Source organism: Phalacrocorax carbo, chromosome 4 (assembly GCF_963921805.1).
Source record: "Phalacrocorax carbo chromosome 4, bPhaCar2.1, whole genome shotgun sequence".
Taxonomy (NCBI): Eukaryota; Metazoa; Chordata; class Aves; order Suliformes; family Phalacrocoracidae; genus Phalacrocorax; species Phalacrocorax carbo.
In genome coordinates this window covers 68,542,891-68,558,856 of record NC_087516.1, presented here as the reverse complement: position 1 = coordinate 68,558,856, position 15,966 = coordinate 68,542,891, and the positions used below count along the sequence as shown (strand labels likewise).

Genomic DNA, 15,966 nt, shown 5'->3' with positions numbered 1-15,966 from the left:
CAGTGGCATAATCTGTGTCCGCTCACAGCAGCTCGCTCTAACTTCCTGAACCGCAGTATTGTCGTTAAAAACACGCCTTTGGAGGGACATAATAATAGCGTTGTTTACATAATAAAACTAAATAATAAAATAAACCAAGTCAAGCTCGGTGAGACCAGCCACCATAGGGATAATATAAATGACGTCAGATGTGGCTAGACACTGCCTTGCAAGAGGTGCTGACCTTCTTGTGTTTGCAGACACAGTAGGCCAGCATGTGGACACAGAGGTGACATCTAGACTGAGTGTCTTTATGGGAATGCTCTGGGCAGCCAGCTGTTGCCACGGCCAGACTGTCAGTAGCCTTACAAACGTGGTGGAGCAGGGCAGGCGCTGTAACAGGGCAGCCAGAGGAATTCAGCAGGCTTTGGGAACTGAAGGCAGTGTTTGCTCTCCTGATCACCCAATAGCAGTGTGCTAGAGCTGAGAGACGCTCCGACATGGTCACCTGCACTGGACCAGAGGGCCAGGATGACACCGAATTGTAGCAAGCCTCAGCAGACAGGCCTGGTTTCCAGACAGCTTGTCAGGTCATGGTGTTCAGCAGGGTGTGCTTGTCCCTGCACAGGGACATGTCCTGCTTTGCTGAGCACCCAGGCCTGCCCCTGATGTCTCCCGCACCGGTGCCGCTCAGGTGAAGAGGGCCCATGTACTGTGTGCCTTTCACACCCACCCTCTGCACAGCTCCTGGCATAGCCTGCCTAGTGAACAGTGGCTATTTTGAGAGGAAGGTAGAGCTGACAGTGTAATATCTGTTACAGAGCATGTAACAGCCCTTGCAGAGCATTTTTCCTGACCGTGAACTCTCAGGCAGGTGCGTTACGTTTCTGTGCAGGCTGGTGGCACCATGCTTGGCAGGGCACGTGGCGTGGTGGGGCAGGAACGGAACAAGCACTGAACCTGCCTTTTTAAATGGACATACGGCAGGTGAGCATAAGTATGCCAGAGGAAAGCAAAGTGCTCCACAGACAACCCGCGATGCCCGAGCGGGCTCCAGCACTGACGCCCAGGGGTGCGGGCACGGAGCTGGCACCAGGACTGCGTGGCGATGCCTGCCCCCCCCCCCCCGCCGGGGCTTCCACCCACGGACTGCAGGCACGCAGCAGGACATCCCGCGAGGAAACAACCTTGAGGCCCACGCCCGCGTTGCGGGGTTCTGCGGGGAGGCACGGGAGGTGGCACGGGTGGGAGGAGGGAGGCGGGGGCGGCGGAGAGCACCGCCGCGGGCGGGGACCGGGCCGATGCCCCCCTTCCGCCCGCCCCGCCCCGCCCCGCCCCCTGCGCCTGGCGGGGCGGGGCCAGTGCCGGGGGCGGAGCGCCGGGCGCACCTGGGCGACACGGCCCCGCCCTCTCCGCCCCATCCGCCGCCGCGGGGACGCGGGCGCTTCTCCGCTCCTGGGGCGGTGGGCTCCGGCCGCGTCCCCGATCTCTGGCGGCGGCGCCGTCCGCGGCAAGAGCACCCCCCTCCCCGGGGGGGGGGGGGGCATAGCGCCAGGCTCCTCAGAGGAGGAGGAGAAGCAGCAGGCGGCGGCGGCGGCCGTGTTCCGCGGCGCGGCCTCCGCGCCCTCCCCGTCCCGATCGGCCGGGCTCCGCCTGCGCCCGCTCGCCGCCGGGTGGACGCTGGGCTCCCGCGGCGCGATGTCGGCGCGGCGGCGGCGGAGGGCGGCCGCTGAGGAGGAGGAGGAGGAGGAGGAGGAGGCGAATAGCGACAAGGTAAGGGCGTGCGGCCGGGGGCCGTTGGCGGCCGTTGGGGCAAGTATGCGGTCGCGCGCCGCTCCCACTTCGCGCAGTGAGGGGAGGGTCGGGGGCAGGGGAGCGGGCCCCCCCCTCCCTGGGTGGCCGGGCCCGGGCTGTGCCGCGCGTGGGTCGCCGCGCTGCGCCCCCTGCCTCGGAAAGGAATCCTCCCGTGCTGTAACGCTGCCGTGCGCTCCCTGCGGCGGGAGCGGGGAGAGGGCGCCGTGCCAAGCGGCCTCAGCGACCCGGGCCGCGGGGGTTAGGGCCCCACGCGTGTCCTGCCCCACTGCGACTCCTTCCCCGCCCCGACGAGGCTGAAACGGGAGCGCCCGGGTTCCCTCTGGGTCCGCAGCAGAAGCTCAAGGCCGTTGACTCGTCAGGTTGCATGCTGTGGCTCACCCCTCGCCCAAGCAGCAGGGCCAGGCAAAGCTCGGCCGGTGTGGCAGCGCGGAGAGAAACACGGGATGGTGACCTGCCCCGGTTAAAGGCTGTGTCAGCGCTTCCCCAGCAACTGTTTCTGTTTTATGGCCTTTTAAATGATAGGCATTCACCTCTGGCCCAGAAGGGACTTACAGTAAAACATTTCTGCTAAGGCAAGAGGTTTTCGAAATACTAAGTCTATGCATCAGGTCCATTATAGTGGCAAAACAGCCACAGTGCTGTTCTTTTGTTTGCCGTGGAGTTCAGGCTTATCTCTACAAAAGCAAAGCACATCAGGGTTGTTAACTGTCTGAAAAAAATGAAAGAGATGTTCTCATTTTGGTAACTGGAATGAAAATAATAATAATAAAAAAAGGCTTTCTGATTGTTAAATTGAGTTTGCAATATGTGGTGGAGGGCTCCCAGACTGGTGACTAAACCTGCATGGGTGACAAAGCTGCAGAGTGTGCAGTCTGACTTAAGCGTTGTGGCAAGGAATCGGAGAGTGAAACTTGGTAGTCAGTTTTCATTCTCTGCTTTTGTTACAGTACCTCAGAGCCAATGGACTTGAAAATTTGCAGTCCTGTGCTGCATTGAGGGCCATGATTAAATTAGATAATGTTTAGACTATAGCTGTACAGAGAGTATTTCTCTGTAGATAAAAATTAACCTTTAAACATGATTTCTTGTATCAGTGTGCTCAAAAAGCTGTTTTTCTGTGGAGTTATTCAGGTTTATTTGGTATGCTAAGCTCATTTCTGAGGCACGCAGCAAGCTGCCTTCAAAGAATTCTTCCTGTTCAAAGCCGCTACTCTCCAGACCTCAAAAGGGTGCACCTAAAACTTGCTAATACTCTTCTTGGTTTAGCTGCGTGATTTCCAGAGAAGCAATGTTCTTGCCTGTAGGCCTACTGCGCTTTTACTTTAGCTACTTGACAGTCTAGTGTTTCATCCAGTTTCAGATGATGTTGAACAGAAAGGACACCGGCTGCTGTGTATGCAGCTAGGATGTTGGTTACAGGAGATGAATTTCAATATGCACACCTTTGGGATGGTCACTTGGATGTGGATGTGGAAAGCCTTTTCCACCACACAGAAGACTTTTTGATGGATTATTTGGGGGATCCTCCTTGTTCCTGTCAGAGTTGTTGAACCTATCTGCAATGTGCACAGTGCTGGTGACCCTTGTCATGGCTTACGAGTGATGCTAAGCATAATTTTACATATTAAACTGTCTTTAGTGCCATTGGTAACTGTAAAGATAATCCAGTGTGTTGTACTGAGTGTTCTATCAGTGGGCCACAGTTGGGTCTCTGTTTTGAATATGAGTACACAGGTAATGTCTGCTGTAGGTGATTTGATGGGAAACATCTGGTCATCTGGATTCACAGATGCCACATTACATGCCACCTTAGATGGTTATCTCTCAGCTCTACCTCTTGCCTGGCCTTTACAACAGCTGGATAGCTTATTGTCCTTTGGCTATTTTGAGATGACTTATTTGGCATGGTAATCACATATTTGGACCCAAAACTTGTTCTTTTGTTCATAACTACTCAGGATGGCTGTGATGCGGTGGGTTTCCACTGCTTCCTAGTACGCAGGTCAGTAACATCACCCTCTTCCTCACTTGTAATGAAGGAGAAAACCTGGTTGTCTCCTTTTATATGGTAACTGCTTTGTGCTGCTTCTCCTCTTGTTGACCCAATTAATTCACACTTCCAGATTCGTAAAGGTGACAGGCTTTAAAGCACCTTGTTTGCCAAAGTAGAGAAGCATTCTGTGTTTGCTGAAGAACACTACAAATACTAAATATGTCTGGAGGGTTTTCTCTTTTGCACTTTTAGTCCTGTTTTCAGTACATAATCTAATACTTTTCATGCTATGCTTCCTATGTCCATAGATGCTAATTTCCTACTGAATTTAAGTGAAGCTGGTTTTTTTCCTCATTTGCATGTTTTTTGCCACTAACTAGAAACAGCTAATAACTTTTATTTGAAATTATGCAGACACAGAAATGGCTAACTTCCTTGTTTTGTGTGAAGGAAAATGGTATGCCTTTTGTGAAGCTTCTTCCTAAAGTTCCGAAGCTCTGCAAGTCTTGGTGTCTTCAGCTGCTCACTAGCTTGTTGAGCTGTGGATTTTTGCAAAATTCCCATGAGCAGGGCTTTGCAATTTCATGAGTTCATTGTTTCTTTGTGTTCCTGTGGCATGCAGGAGTGATTTTTTCAATTGTCCCTTTCTTATTTGCTGCTGCTTGCCCATGATGCTCTTCTCCTGAGAATGTCTCGTCAAAGTGCCTTCATAAATACTCTATGGCCCTTAGGAGCAAGAGGAATGATTTGGCATTCAAATACTTAATATGTATAAGTCAGTTAAAGTTTTATAGGTTGATTTGGTGTGTTCATGCTTCTTTTAAAATTCCAGTTCTTTGCATTCTTTGCTAAAAAGCAAGTGACACTGCTTTCAAATGCTTCAAAACATTAGTGTATTCTGGAGTAATCACACAGTTATTCCTCTCTGTACTGTGCAGAATTGTCGGAGTAGGACAGGAAGGGGGTAGTGGAATCGTGTTGCATTGCTGGCCGTGGGGACAAGTGCCTGTTTGCCTAGGGTCATTGTTAATTATTTGTAACTAAAACAAGCTCAGAATTGCTGACCACTGTTTCTCCTACAGTATCAAAGAAGTTGTTTCTGTTCCATGAGACAGCCCTTCCAGGGAACCAATTGCTAGATAAGCTGATGAGACCTGTGAAGCTGGGTTTGGGACTTGGGTCTCTGATGCCTAAAACCTCCTAAACCTGCTTGGAGATGAATGAAATTCCTGATGGCAGTATGGGTCATGGGGGAACAACAGAGTCTGTCATGGATCACCTAGTTACTTCATTTGACTTACTACTTTTGGAATATCCAGAAAATGGATCTGTTTAATATTCACAGACGAGTCTGAACTCTGTGCTGTCTGCTACAAGCATGGTAATAATAATAAGGGCTGACTGTTTCCAAACCTCTGTTTTCTTGGAAGTGGTGGTAAATGAATACTAATGCAGATAGTAAAGGATCTATAGGTCTTTGATTCAGTGTATGCAGTTCTCTTGCTCGTGTTGCTGCATACGTAAGGCTTTAACAGTCGGAAAAAAAGGTTTCATTATTCAAGATCTTCTGACACCTTGATATCTTGACTTCAGAGGAAGGTATCAAGGTACATCTAATTGAATATGCTACAATGTGATCTAACTGAACTATTGGCTTCATTGTAAAACTTGTGAGAGAGGCTGCAGAAAGGTCAAAGATGGAGGAGAAAACTTACTTTAAGTAACACTTACACAGGTAAAATGGCAATATTAAATTCTTCTGGTCGCTGACTTTTTTCACATAATCTGTTGGAAAATGTCTTCATTTCCTCAGTTGATCTTCATGTAGATGCTGCATTCTCCAAGAAAAACATATTTGCTGTCTACTTGGGAGTTCCTTATTGTGTCCTGGAAAAAATGCAGTACAAATTAAACATTGCAAGTGCCTCTGTAACTAGAATAATTCTTGTGCGTGGGTCACTCGGCATGTGTTAATTGTGGTGGAGGGTGTGTGGTACAAAACAGCAATTCAGATGCGTATGTCCTTTTAGGTGATGAAAGGTTAACATCTATTTTTTTGTGTGTGACACACAGCTGTATTCTGGTAGTTGTTGTGAAGTAGCCAGCAAACAGAAATCCACATGGAAGCTTAATTTGTGGCGAGATGTCACATGTTTTGAACTCCTGCTTGTGAGGCTCAGGCTCTCAACTGTTTGAGTTCCTCCTTTGTATGGCCAAGTATTTGTGGTCTTATACAGAAGGTTTAGCTTAAGGATGAAAGTCTTGTCTTTAAGAACACTAAAATTAAAACAAAGTAAAACCCTACAACTAAATAAACCTTTGTCTCTGGGTACTTTGGAAATTATGAAAACAGATAGTAGTGTGTCAGATAGGCATGTTTATCATGCACTGAGCTGTTTGTATTGTGTGAATAACTGTCATATTTGCCTTCTTCCCCGTACTTGTTAGGCCTGTAACATCTCAGTCTTGTTGGACTCGTATTCTACGAGGTGATCATATAGGTTGTCTCAAAGGAACATGTGCCTTCAGATGAAGAGAAGCAAGGCAATGACCTCACTGCAACATCTGTCCATTACAGTCACTTGGGATGTGAATCAAGGAGACAGGATTGGCACACATTCTGCATGTAAAAGGCTTTGTCACCTGCAGTTTGAGAACTCTAGAAAAAATTAAGACACCTAGGATCAAACATTTAATTTGGAGTTGGGATTGAAAGGTGTCTTAGTCACTTAGGACAGTACAACTTATGCTGTTTTCAATTAATCTTTGAAAACCTTGTAAATACCTGCTCGTGGTATGAAACCCATGGCATTTCAATTAATACCCCTCACAGGTCCTTGTTGTTACTGTGTGTTCAGTGTGGCCAAATCCCAGACCTGAAGAGCAGAAGGAGGAAGGGCTGCTTGGTTTTATACTGAACTCAAACACTGCTTCTACAAGGTCAAACTGAAGTAGCAAGGCTCTTATATTCTGAGGGCTTTGATAGTGATTAATGTAGTGTTTCCTTCCACAATGATTGTTTGCTATTCATGGCTATAAACTGGAATCTTTATAATCAATCATGTAAAATAATTAAGAAAACAATTAGCAAGAATGACTTGTCCCCCAGTTCTGGGGTTCTCTAAGCACTTCATGATGCAGAAGACAATTAACTAGCTTTTAGTGAACAACTTCCTCTTTGGCTTCTGACTTCACAAATTAAATGCCTTATTCAGGAAATGGTTGTGGCCATTGTAGCAATTAACTGGAAAATAAACTATTCAAGGTCATTTTTGAGGTATGTTAAAAAGGGAAGATGCAGATGGTTGGGGGGGTTGTCTCCCACCGGTTATTGTAACAATGTAAAGCTAAAAGATGACCAAATACATCAAGTTCTATGCAACTTGCTTGTTGAACCAGCCAAGCTCCCAGTAGTGACAGTGTGAAGCACGAGCTACTGAAAAACACATCAGATAAACACATACTCCTTCCAGGTGTTCAGATACTCTGAATGCCATTCACTTGTGAATTCAGATGTTGGAAATAGCAAAACGGTAGTGGTGCATGAGTGACAGTTGTGTGCTAAATGTCAGAGGGATTAAACCAAGTATGAACATTTAATAATTATTTTTTTTTATGTTTAAACATCAGTTGATTGTGGAAACATTTTTTTGCAATACCAAAAGCTCAAAACTGGAAGAAAGAAGTTTGGGAGTATTCTTAGTTCTGAGTGCTTAAAAGAGAGAACATCTCTGCCATGTGCAAGCAGGGATTAATATTAAAGATGCTAAATTGTGGTCTTAAGGCCAGGATTACTGCCCATCATCTGCACAGTGAGAAGTGTCTTCTGGAACTGTACAGATAGCTTGCTGTACTCCAGTGCAGGCCACAGTAGTGGGAACATGGTTTTGAGAGAGTCCTGTGATCCCCCCCCACTCCCCAACTGCACCTATAGTTGGTTTCCTAAGATATGGTACAACACTATGGGAAACATCTCCGAATAACAAAGTTGCAAGCACAGTAATTTTATTTATGTGCTTTTTCAGCTGTTCTACAGACCTCTTGAACTCTGGACCACAATTAGAGTATTTGCTCTTTTTACTTGTATTAATTATAGACAATGGCTGTCTAATAATTATTCAACTGTGGGGTTTCAAAGAATAGGGAAGGTATTGATCATATTTTTCAGAGAAGTAAATGATGTAAAATTCATTCAAGAATTTAATCTTGGGCATGTGTGGAACACAAAGCGAATGAGAAACACAGGTCTAACATGTTAAAAAAATAATTACTCTCCCTGTCGTTACCCATTTCCCTTGCGCATGTGTGTGGTGCCAGCTCACAGTCTCGGGTTCCAAAGAGCTAAAAATGAAACGGATGGTGTTCTCCCTCGGGCTGGTGTCCCTGGAGAGAGCGCCGCGGGCGGTGAGCGGGTCTGGGGAGGGCCGGAGGTGGCAGCCCAGCGGCGCCCGGGGCGGCGGGAAGAGCCCGCCTGCAGCACCCTGGTCAGCTCCCAGGCCCCAGCCCTCCCCGCCGCCGCTTCCGCCCGGCTGCTGGTGTAGGCTCAGCCCTTGGCTTTGGACCGCGATGTTTGAAAGGACGTATCCTTTCCACCTGTGTTTTTTACAGAGTTCAGTCACTGAGGCAGTAGTTACACTGAAGTGTAGCTTCCTGGAAAAGGCCAACGGATTGAGAGGAAAAGACGACAGCCTGTAAACAGACTAACTATGTGACGGCTGGGACTGTAGGCTGCCTTAATTCTGTGGTGTCTGTGGAGGGGGTGGGAGTGAGGATATATGTCTGCTGTCTTCCAAAATCCCAAAAAAACTTAGAACAAGGGAAGCAAATAATATTATTAAGGAAAAGTAGGAAAGAAAAGCAGTCACATTCATGAAAATAGATAAGGAGAAAGAACCGGGATCTGCAATGAAGAACCTGGAAAGAGAGGGAGACTGAGAAATAGCAGTATAGCAGTGGTGGAAAAAAAAGTTTTCAAGCACAGTTACTTCACAGTCCCCAGAGCTGTTAAGGACTGAACCTGAGGCGGCAGGACAGGCTGGAAGCTGTTTAGGATTGTAAGGAGGTGAGGCAAGTCAGAGATCAGCAGGAAGTTCAGGTCTCAAGAGAGCCAGACACTGAGCTAGAGACAGCTCTCTACCTTACTCCTGCGCCAGGGCTAAGTGCAGCCTTCTGACTCCCTGGAGTTGTGGTGTTCGTAACATTAGAATGAGTGAAGTAAATCGTTAGCACCCTTATTGCTGGCTTTAACTAAGGGAAGAAAAATCTTGACAGTCTAGTCTGATCATGGTGACAATTTGCACGTTGTCACTAAAATATGTACTGCCTGTTTTGCATTTAGGTTAGATGCATAGTGTGGCCGGGTGATGTCTTCCTGAGTGGTTGGTAGTGAATACTGAAGAAACAACTTGGAGTCATACAAGAAATTATTCTGAGTAATACTGTGTCCATAGGACACTTGGTCACATCAGTTTGTTTTTTGGATTGTTCTTTTCAAGCTGGAGTGTTCAAGTCCTAGTGTATGTATGTATGAGACTGTACCAGCAACCTCTTTTCAATGGACAAAAGTGACTGTTTTTTTGTGCATTCCATTTCCTTTTTTTTTCTTAACGTAACATTAAACCACCAGACCATCATTCTCCTTATTCCATAAAAGGTTAGGCTGAGGTGTAGGTGAGGGAATGTGTTAGAGGGTTGGGGATTTATTTTTTAACTCATGTGTTCTATGTCAGCTGTAGTATTTTTAGAAACACATATCCTTATGCTTAAGTATGTTGTTTGAAAAAGTGCGTAGAGTGCGAAGTTCCTTGAGCACAGCAGGTAATGTCACAACATCTGAGTACTGGCCTTCTTATAAATATTTATTACAATACATTTGTCTCCTACACAACATCTAGTTTCACAAGTACACCATTGTTGTCTTTTTAGAAGGAAATGTAGATATTATCAGTTCCTAATGTTTATGACTCTGAATACTGTTTGCTGACATAATCACTAATAATCATGTGTGCTGTGTTGGTTTTCTTTGCCTTTTTTTTTTTTGGTCATAGGAATTGGATTTGGAAGACAGACTTGGTGAGTTGGATCTTAGAAGTGATTCAGATATTCCTGATGTTCCTCCACCAATAGACAGCACTCCAGAAATCCTCAAAAGGGCTTTGTCAGGCTTATCTGCCAGGTATAGTAAAACAACCAGTGCTCAGATTTAATACTTACTGGCTAAAATTCTTACAGGTTATGTTGAAGTTTTAATTCTTACAGATTGTACTGCAGATTTTAAATTTTATATGATACACATGAAAATTGAAGGATAAATTTTTACTGGATATCATTGATCTATAGTCCCTTCAGTGTAATATTTTTTGCGTATATCTGAAGATTGTCCATTGTGTGCATTTGTAAGTAAACTGCTGCCATTTTAGCTACAGCTTACATAAACATTTGCCATTGCTCAGTCTGAGCATTGCAATAAAATGGGCTAAAGAATAGTCATTGGGTTTGATATCCAGAATAACTATTTATGGAGGTTATAATAAACTGATTTCCTACATCCAAGGTTAAGGGGGGCGGTACTTGTGTATAAATGAAAAGGGAAGAAGTGTAAATTCTCTGGGTGAGCTTTGTTAGCTTTTTGTGATAGCATTTCCCCTTTAAATAATTTTTTTCTTTACAGTTAAATACAACATATGTTTTATTTTCATACCTTTTAAAGCAATGTTTAACTTTTTTTTTGCTGTCTCTTTTCAAACCTAGGTGTCTGCCTCCAACTCCTGTTCACAGGAGCTTAAGGGTTAGGAAATGCAGGGGCAGGAGTGTATGTGTATAGATAGACAGATAATAGTGGGGACCTGCATATTCATTGAGGCTAATGAATAAATTTCCTAGTATAATTTATACAGCCCCTTTACAACACTTGATCAGTCAAACCCTTTTGGAGGTAGCAATTCATGTTACATTTTTTTACTAATGCAATGAAAGACCATTTGGATATATGATCAATCACATACCAAAAAACTACCTAGTAAATGAATTTGTGTATTATATATACCTTATGCTCAACATAACAAACCAAACAATATACAATGTATATTTTAGACGCAACTTAGGTCTTGCAAGAGTCAGAAGAAGGACCTCCAGTCCAGACTATGATTAAAAACTTCCAAGTCCTTGTAAAAAACCCTGATCTCCAGTAGGTATCTCCAATAGCAGTGTGAAACTACAGTTTTTTGACTTCCTCCTTTTCTAATCTGTTGTCGGTTTCTGTTGTGATGTTAGGGAGCTATAAACAACCGTATTGTTCCCAGGTTTCAAAAAGCATGATTCTAAACTGCACCAACTGTGAGCAGAATGTGATGGTCTCTGCTGCCATCACACTGCAAGGAATATCTAGTTCCTATCACTTTCAGAGTCCTCTTACCATGTTAAATCTTGTGGAAGTCTAGGTCTCCAAATCAGACTTGTTCCAAAGGGCACTTGCATAGTCATACCTCAAAGTCTGCAACTAAGAGGCACAGGTGAAACCTTTCCTCTTTCACCTGCTTGAAATTCTTTATTGGAGTGTTTGCACAAAGGTGCTTTGAGTGCGAAATTAAATTCTTGGTGCTTTATGAATGCTAGATTCAAAATTACCCACTAGTTTAGTAACTGGCGGTCCCACCAGAGCTGTTGTCATAGTGCTCAACATGAGCGAGTCTCAGAAATATTGTCTTTCCTTGTATTTGCTCTTTAGATTAAATGGTATCTGTAACTTTCCAGTGGAGTTAGGATACAATAAACGCGTCACGTGGCTTCCTAGGTTCTGGAGTTTGTCTTACTGAAGCTGTCTTTCCAGTGCTGCACTTGTAAACACCCTCAAGATACTATATGGTATTTTAACATTGTTCTTAAAGGAAGTTGAATACTTCTAAGGGAGTCTTGCTCACTATAGATATGCCACTAGGAGCAAGCTGCTTCTCCATAGCACACGCCATAGAGGAACAAAAGCCATCTGTTGTGATAAAGCCCATTGTGCCTTTGTTCCGATACTTAAGGCAAATCCAGTTAATGTCTTTAGCTGCCACTAACCTGCCAATGAATAACATATTTGAAAATCAAATTAATATAGTTGAAGTTTACATTAAAACTAAGTATGATGCAAAAATAGCAGCGTTCCCTGAATCAGGTGTATCTCTGGATGCAGCAATGAAACACAAGACATAAAAAGCAAAATGTTAGAAAAAATTTCTTTAAGCAACGGTAGGGGGTTTTGTGTTTAGCAGTAACTTCGATTAGTTGGTTCAGTGTACTTCTAGAGGCAAAATTCTTGAATGGAAAAACAGAGGCAAAAGAGGAGAAAAACTTACTGAAAAGTAATATCAACTATAAAATACTGACTATTGATAACTAGAAACACTTTGGCAGAGTGGAGTATGTGATGAGGTTTTTTTAAACTATTTTTTTTAAAATGAACTGGGCTCATGATTTTTCCTGATACTGGCTTTTGGTGATTGGGGGTGGGGGGTGGGGCATAACATTCTAGTTACTGTAGAAATTACAAAAAAAAACAAACAATAAAAAAGAACTAAAACCAAAAACAAACAAACAAAAAGAGCAAAGACTTCCCAGTTGTTGGTTGGTTCTTTTTTTTAAAGAACTCTTATTTTTTCAAATGAGGCATTCCACACCTCAAGTACTGTGTTCAGTTTTAGGCCCCTCAGTACAAGAAAAACATTGAGGTGCTGGAGCATGTCCAGAGAAGAGCAACGAACTGGTGAAGGGTCTAAAGAGCAAGCCTTATGAGGAGTAGCTGAGGGAACTGGAATTGTTTAGTCTGGAGAAAAAGAAAGCAATAAGGTCTCCCCTGAGCCTCCACAACAACCTGAGAGGAGGTTGTAGTGAGGTGGGTGTCAGTCTCTTCTCCCAAGTAATAAGCAATAGGACAAGAGGAAATGGCCTTAAGTTGAGCCAGGGGAGGTTTAGATTGGCTATTAGAAAAAATTTCTTCACCAAAAGGGCTGTCAAGCACTGGAACAGGCTGCCCAGGGAAGTGGTTGAGTCGCCATCCCTGGAGGTACTTATAAGATGTGTAGATGTGGCGCTTGGGGACATGGTTTAGTGGTGGACTTGGCAGTGTTAGGTTTATGGTTGGACTCAGTGATCTTAAAGGTCTTTTCCAACCTAGATGATTCTGTGATTCTATGGTAACAGGAATTTCTATTCTGCTTTCCTTAGGTAGCTGCAAGCAGCTGCAAAGGTCTACAAGGGCAAAAGAGTACAGCTAGTTTGACTCATCACTCTTCATTGTCAGATGTTTTCCTGTCCTGGTTCCAGTGCTCAGAAGAGCACAGGACTGCTATCAATAGATAACCCTCTACCAGGCAAAATAGCTACTTTGCTGCTATGGAAAGTTAGTGATTCCCTGGTTTGTTTTTTTTTTTTTTACTCCTCAAAGAATTGTATGCTTTTTACCTGGCAGCCTTTCTCTCATATGCAAGCCTTTACATGGCTGGGGCCCCATCAATCTTGCTGATTATGTGATAGTTTTTGAGGGTCCTGATATATTTTCACAGCTGCTTAAACAGCTCTACCCCATCTCTAATAGCAAATGATGCTGGTGTAGAGAGAGGGGAGAACATGGGGAAATATGGTGGCTACCTTCAATTTCTTTTACTGTGTATCCTGTTTAGTTGGATAGTTGGTTGATTCTGTTTCTTGCTATGTGCTTTATTAGGCACAAAAATTTCTCGAACTCCCACTGTTTCTAATACAGTCTAATCTCTAGTTAGTAAAGGAAGTGGTATTTATAACTGCTTGCTTTTTGTTCTCTTTTTTTAAAATAGGTGGAAAAATTGGTGGATTCGTGGAATTCTCACTCTAGCTATGATTTCTGTGTTTTTCCTGATCATATACCTGGGATCATTTATGCTGATGCTTCTGGTAAGTTTGTTTAAATACATTTTGCCATGCAGGAGTTACTTGATCTCTTCATTCATTGAGCCTAAGACAGCTAGAAGGAAATCACACTGACAGTTCAGAGCAATTTCTCTTATTTGTGTAAATGTAAAACACTGGACAGATTCACAACTGGGCCTTGTGGATGAAGGACGTCTTATATACTGTAATTATTTTTTTAAGTAGGAATTAAAGTAACTCTAAGAAGTTGAATGATTGTTGCCCTGAAGTTTATTAAACTACTGTCATCCATTTCCTTGTCCAGCTCCCATCACCTACTGTTACATTCTTTCAGGTTTGTTTTGTTTAAAAAAAAAACAAAACCCAAAAAACCCCAACCAACACCACCACCCCAAAACAAACAAACAAAAAACCAACAAAAAAGCCCCCAAAACCCAGAAGACACAGGCATTTCATTTTTGAAGCTGAGGAAGGCAGGCAGCTCTGGTCTGCTGTCTGTGACCGCCACACAAAGGCTTTCCTCAGGCATGTTCCATTAATTCCCTACTTCTCTATGGGGCTGCCTCATGGCCTTGGGTTTATGTGTCAAATAGAGCTAGATCCCTTTCCAAGGTACAGAGATAAAGTGCATTAGTAGGTCATGAAGTTAAATAATAACAATAATAATAATATTCATACACCCTGCATACCCAGTCAGCCTTTACTGCTTCTTTCCATCATTTTAATTGCTGGTATTTTTACTGAATAATGGTTTACCTATCTTTCCCAGACAGGGATGTGGCTCCTAAAACACTGAAAATGGTACTTTCTGGGTAACTGCTTTGATTATTGACTCTGTCTAACTGTCAAAATGTGCTTTTACTTTTTCACGGCCTCCTGTGAAACACCTTTTAGGTTGTATTATTCGAGTCATTTAGGTTGGAAAAGACCTTTAAGATCACTGAGTCCAACCATAAACCTAACACTGCCAAGTCCACCGCTAAATCATTTCCCTAAGTGCCACATCTACACATCTTTTAAACACATCCAGGGATGGTGACTCAACCACTTCCCTGGGCAGCCTGTTCCAGTGCTTGACAACCCTTTTGGTGAAGAAATTTTTCCTAAAAGCCAACCTAAACTTCCCCTGGCACAACTTGAGGCTGTTTTCTCTTGTCCTATTGCTTATTACTTGGGAGAAGAGACTGACACCCACCTCGCTACACCCTCCTCTCAGGTAGTTGTAGAGAGCAATAAGGTCTCTCCTGAGTCTCCTTTTCTCCAGACTAAACAATTCCAGTTCCCTCAGCTGCTCCTCATAAGGCTTGCTCTGTAGACCCTTCACCAGTTCGTTGCTCTTCTCTGGACATGCTCCAGCACCTCAATGTTTTTCTTGTACTGAGGGGCCTATAACCAAACACAATATTCGAGGTGCGGCCTCACCAGTGCCGAGTACAGGGGCACAATCACTGCCCTGCTCCTGCTGGCCGCACTATTCCTGATACAAGCCAGGATGCTGTTGGCCTTCTTGGCCACCTGGGCACACCGCTGACTCATGTTCAGGCCGCTGTGTACCGACACTCCCATGTCCTTTTCCACTGGGCAGTTTTCCATCCACTCTTCCCCAAGGCTGTAGTGTTGCATGGGGTTGTTGTGATCCAGCTGCAGGACTGGGCACTTGGCCTTGTTGAAGCTCATACCATTGGCCTTGGCCCATTGATCCAGCCTGTCCAGATCCCTCTGCAGAGCCTTCTTACCCTCAAGCAGGTCAACACTCCCACCCAACTTGGTGTCATCTGCAAACTTACTGAGGGTGCACTCCATCCTGTCATCCAGATCATTGATAAAGATATTAAATAGGACCAGCCCCAATACTGAGCCCTGGGGCACACCACTTGTGACCATCTGCCAACTGGATTTAGCTCCGTTCACCACGACTCTCTGGGCTTGGCCATCCAGCCAGTTTTTTACCAGCAAAGAGTACAACCGCCCAAGCCGTGAGTGGCCAGTTTCTCCAGGATGATGCTGTGGGAAATGATGTCAAAGGCTTTATTAAAGTCTAGGTAGACAACATCCACAGCCTTTTCCTTGTCCACTAAGTAGGTCACCTTGTCACAGAAGGAGATCAGGTTGGTCAGGCAGGGCCAGTTTTTTTATAAACCCACGCAGGCTGGGCCTGATCCCCTGGTTATCTTGTATGTGCCATGTGATGGCATTCAAGATGCTCTGCTCCATAACCTTCTCTGGCATTGAAGTCAGACTGACAGGCCTGTAATTCCCTGGATTCTCTGTCCAGCCCTTCTTGTAGATGG

The 15,966-nt window shown here is 44.5% G+C and overlaps 1 protein-coding gene across 1 annotated transcript in view; it reads left to right on the top strand.

Annotated features, from left to right (window-relative positions):
- The first annotated feature begins 1,361 nt into the window (after positions 1 to 1,361).
- The window catches only part of CDS1 (CDP-diacylglycerol synthase 1), a 36,377-nt gene continuing 21,772 nt past the window's right edge, over positions 1,362 to 15,966 (top strand). Inside the window, exons 1-3 of the mRNA XM_064450333.1 lie at positions 1,362 to 1,752; positions 9,835 to 9,962; positions 13,603 to 13,699. Of these exons, the coding sequence (XP_064306403.1) occupies positions 1,678 to 1,752; positions 9,835 to 9,962; positions 13,603 to 13,699 (300 nt within the window). The 5' untranslated portion in view covers positions 1,362 to 1,677. The remainder of the gene's footprint in view (positions 1,753 to 9,834; positions 9,963 to 13,602; positions 13,700 to 15,966) is intronic.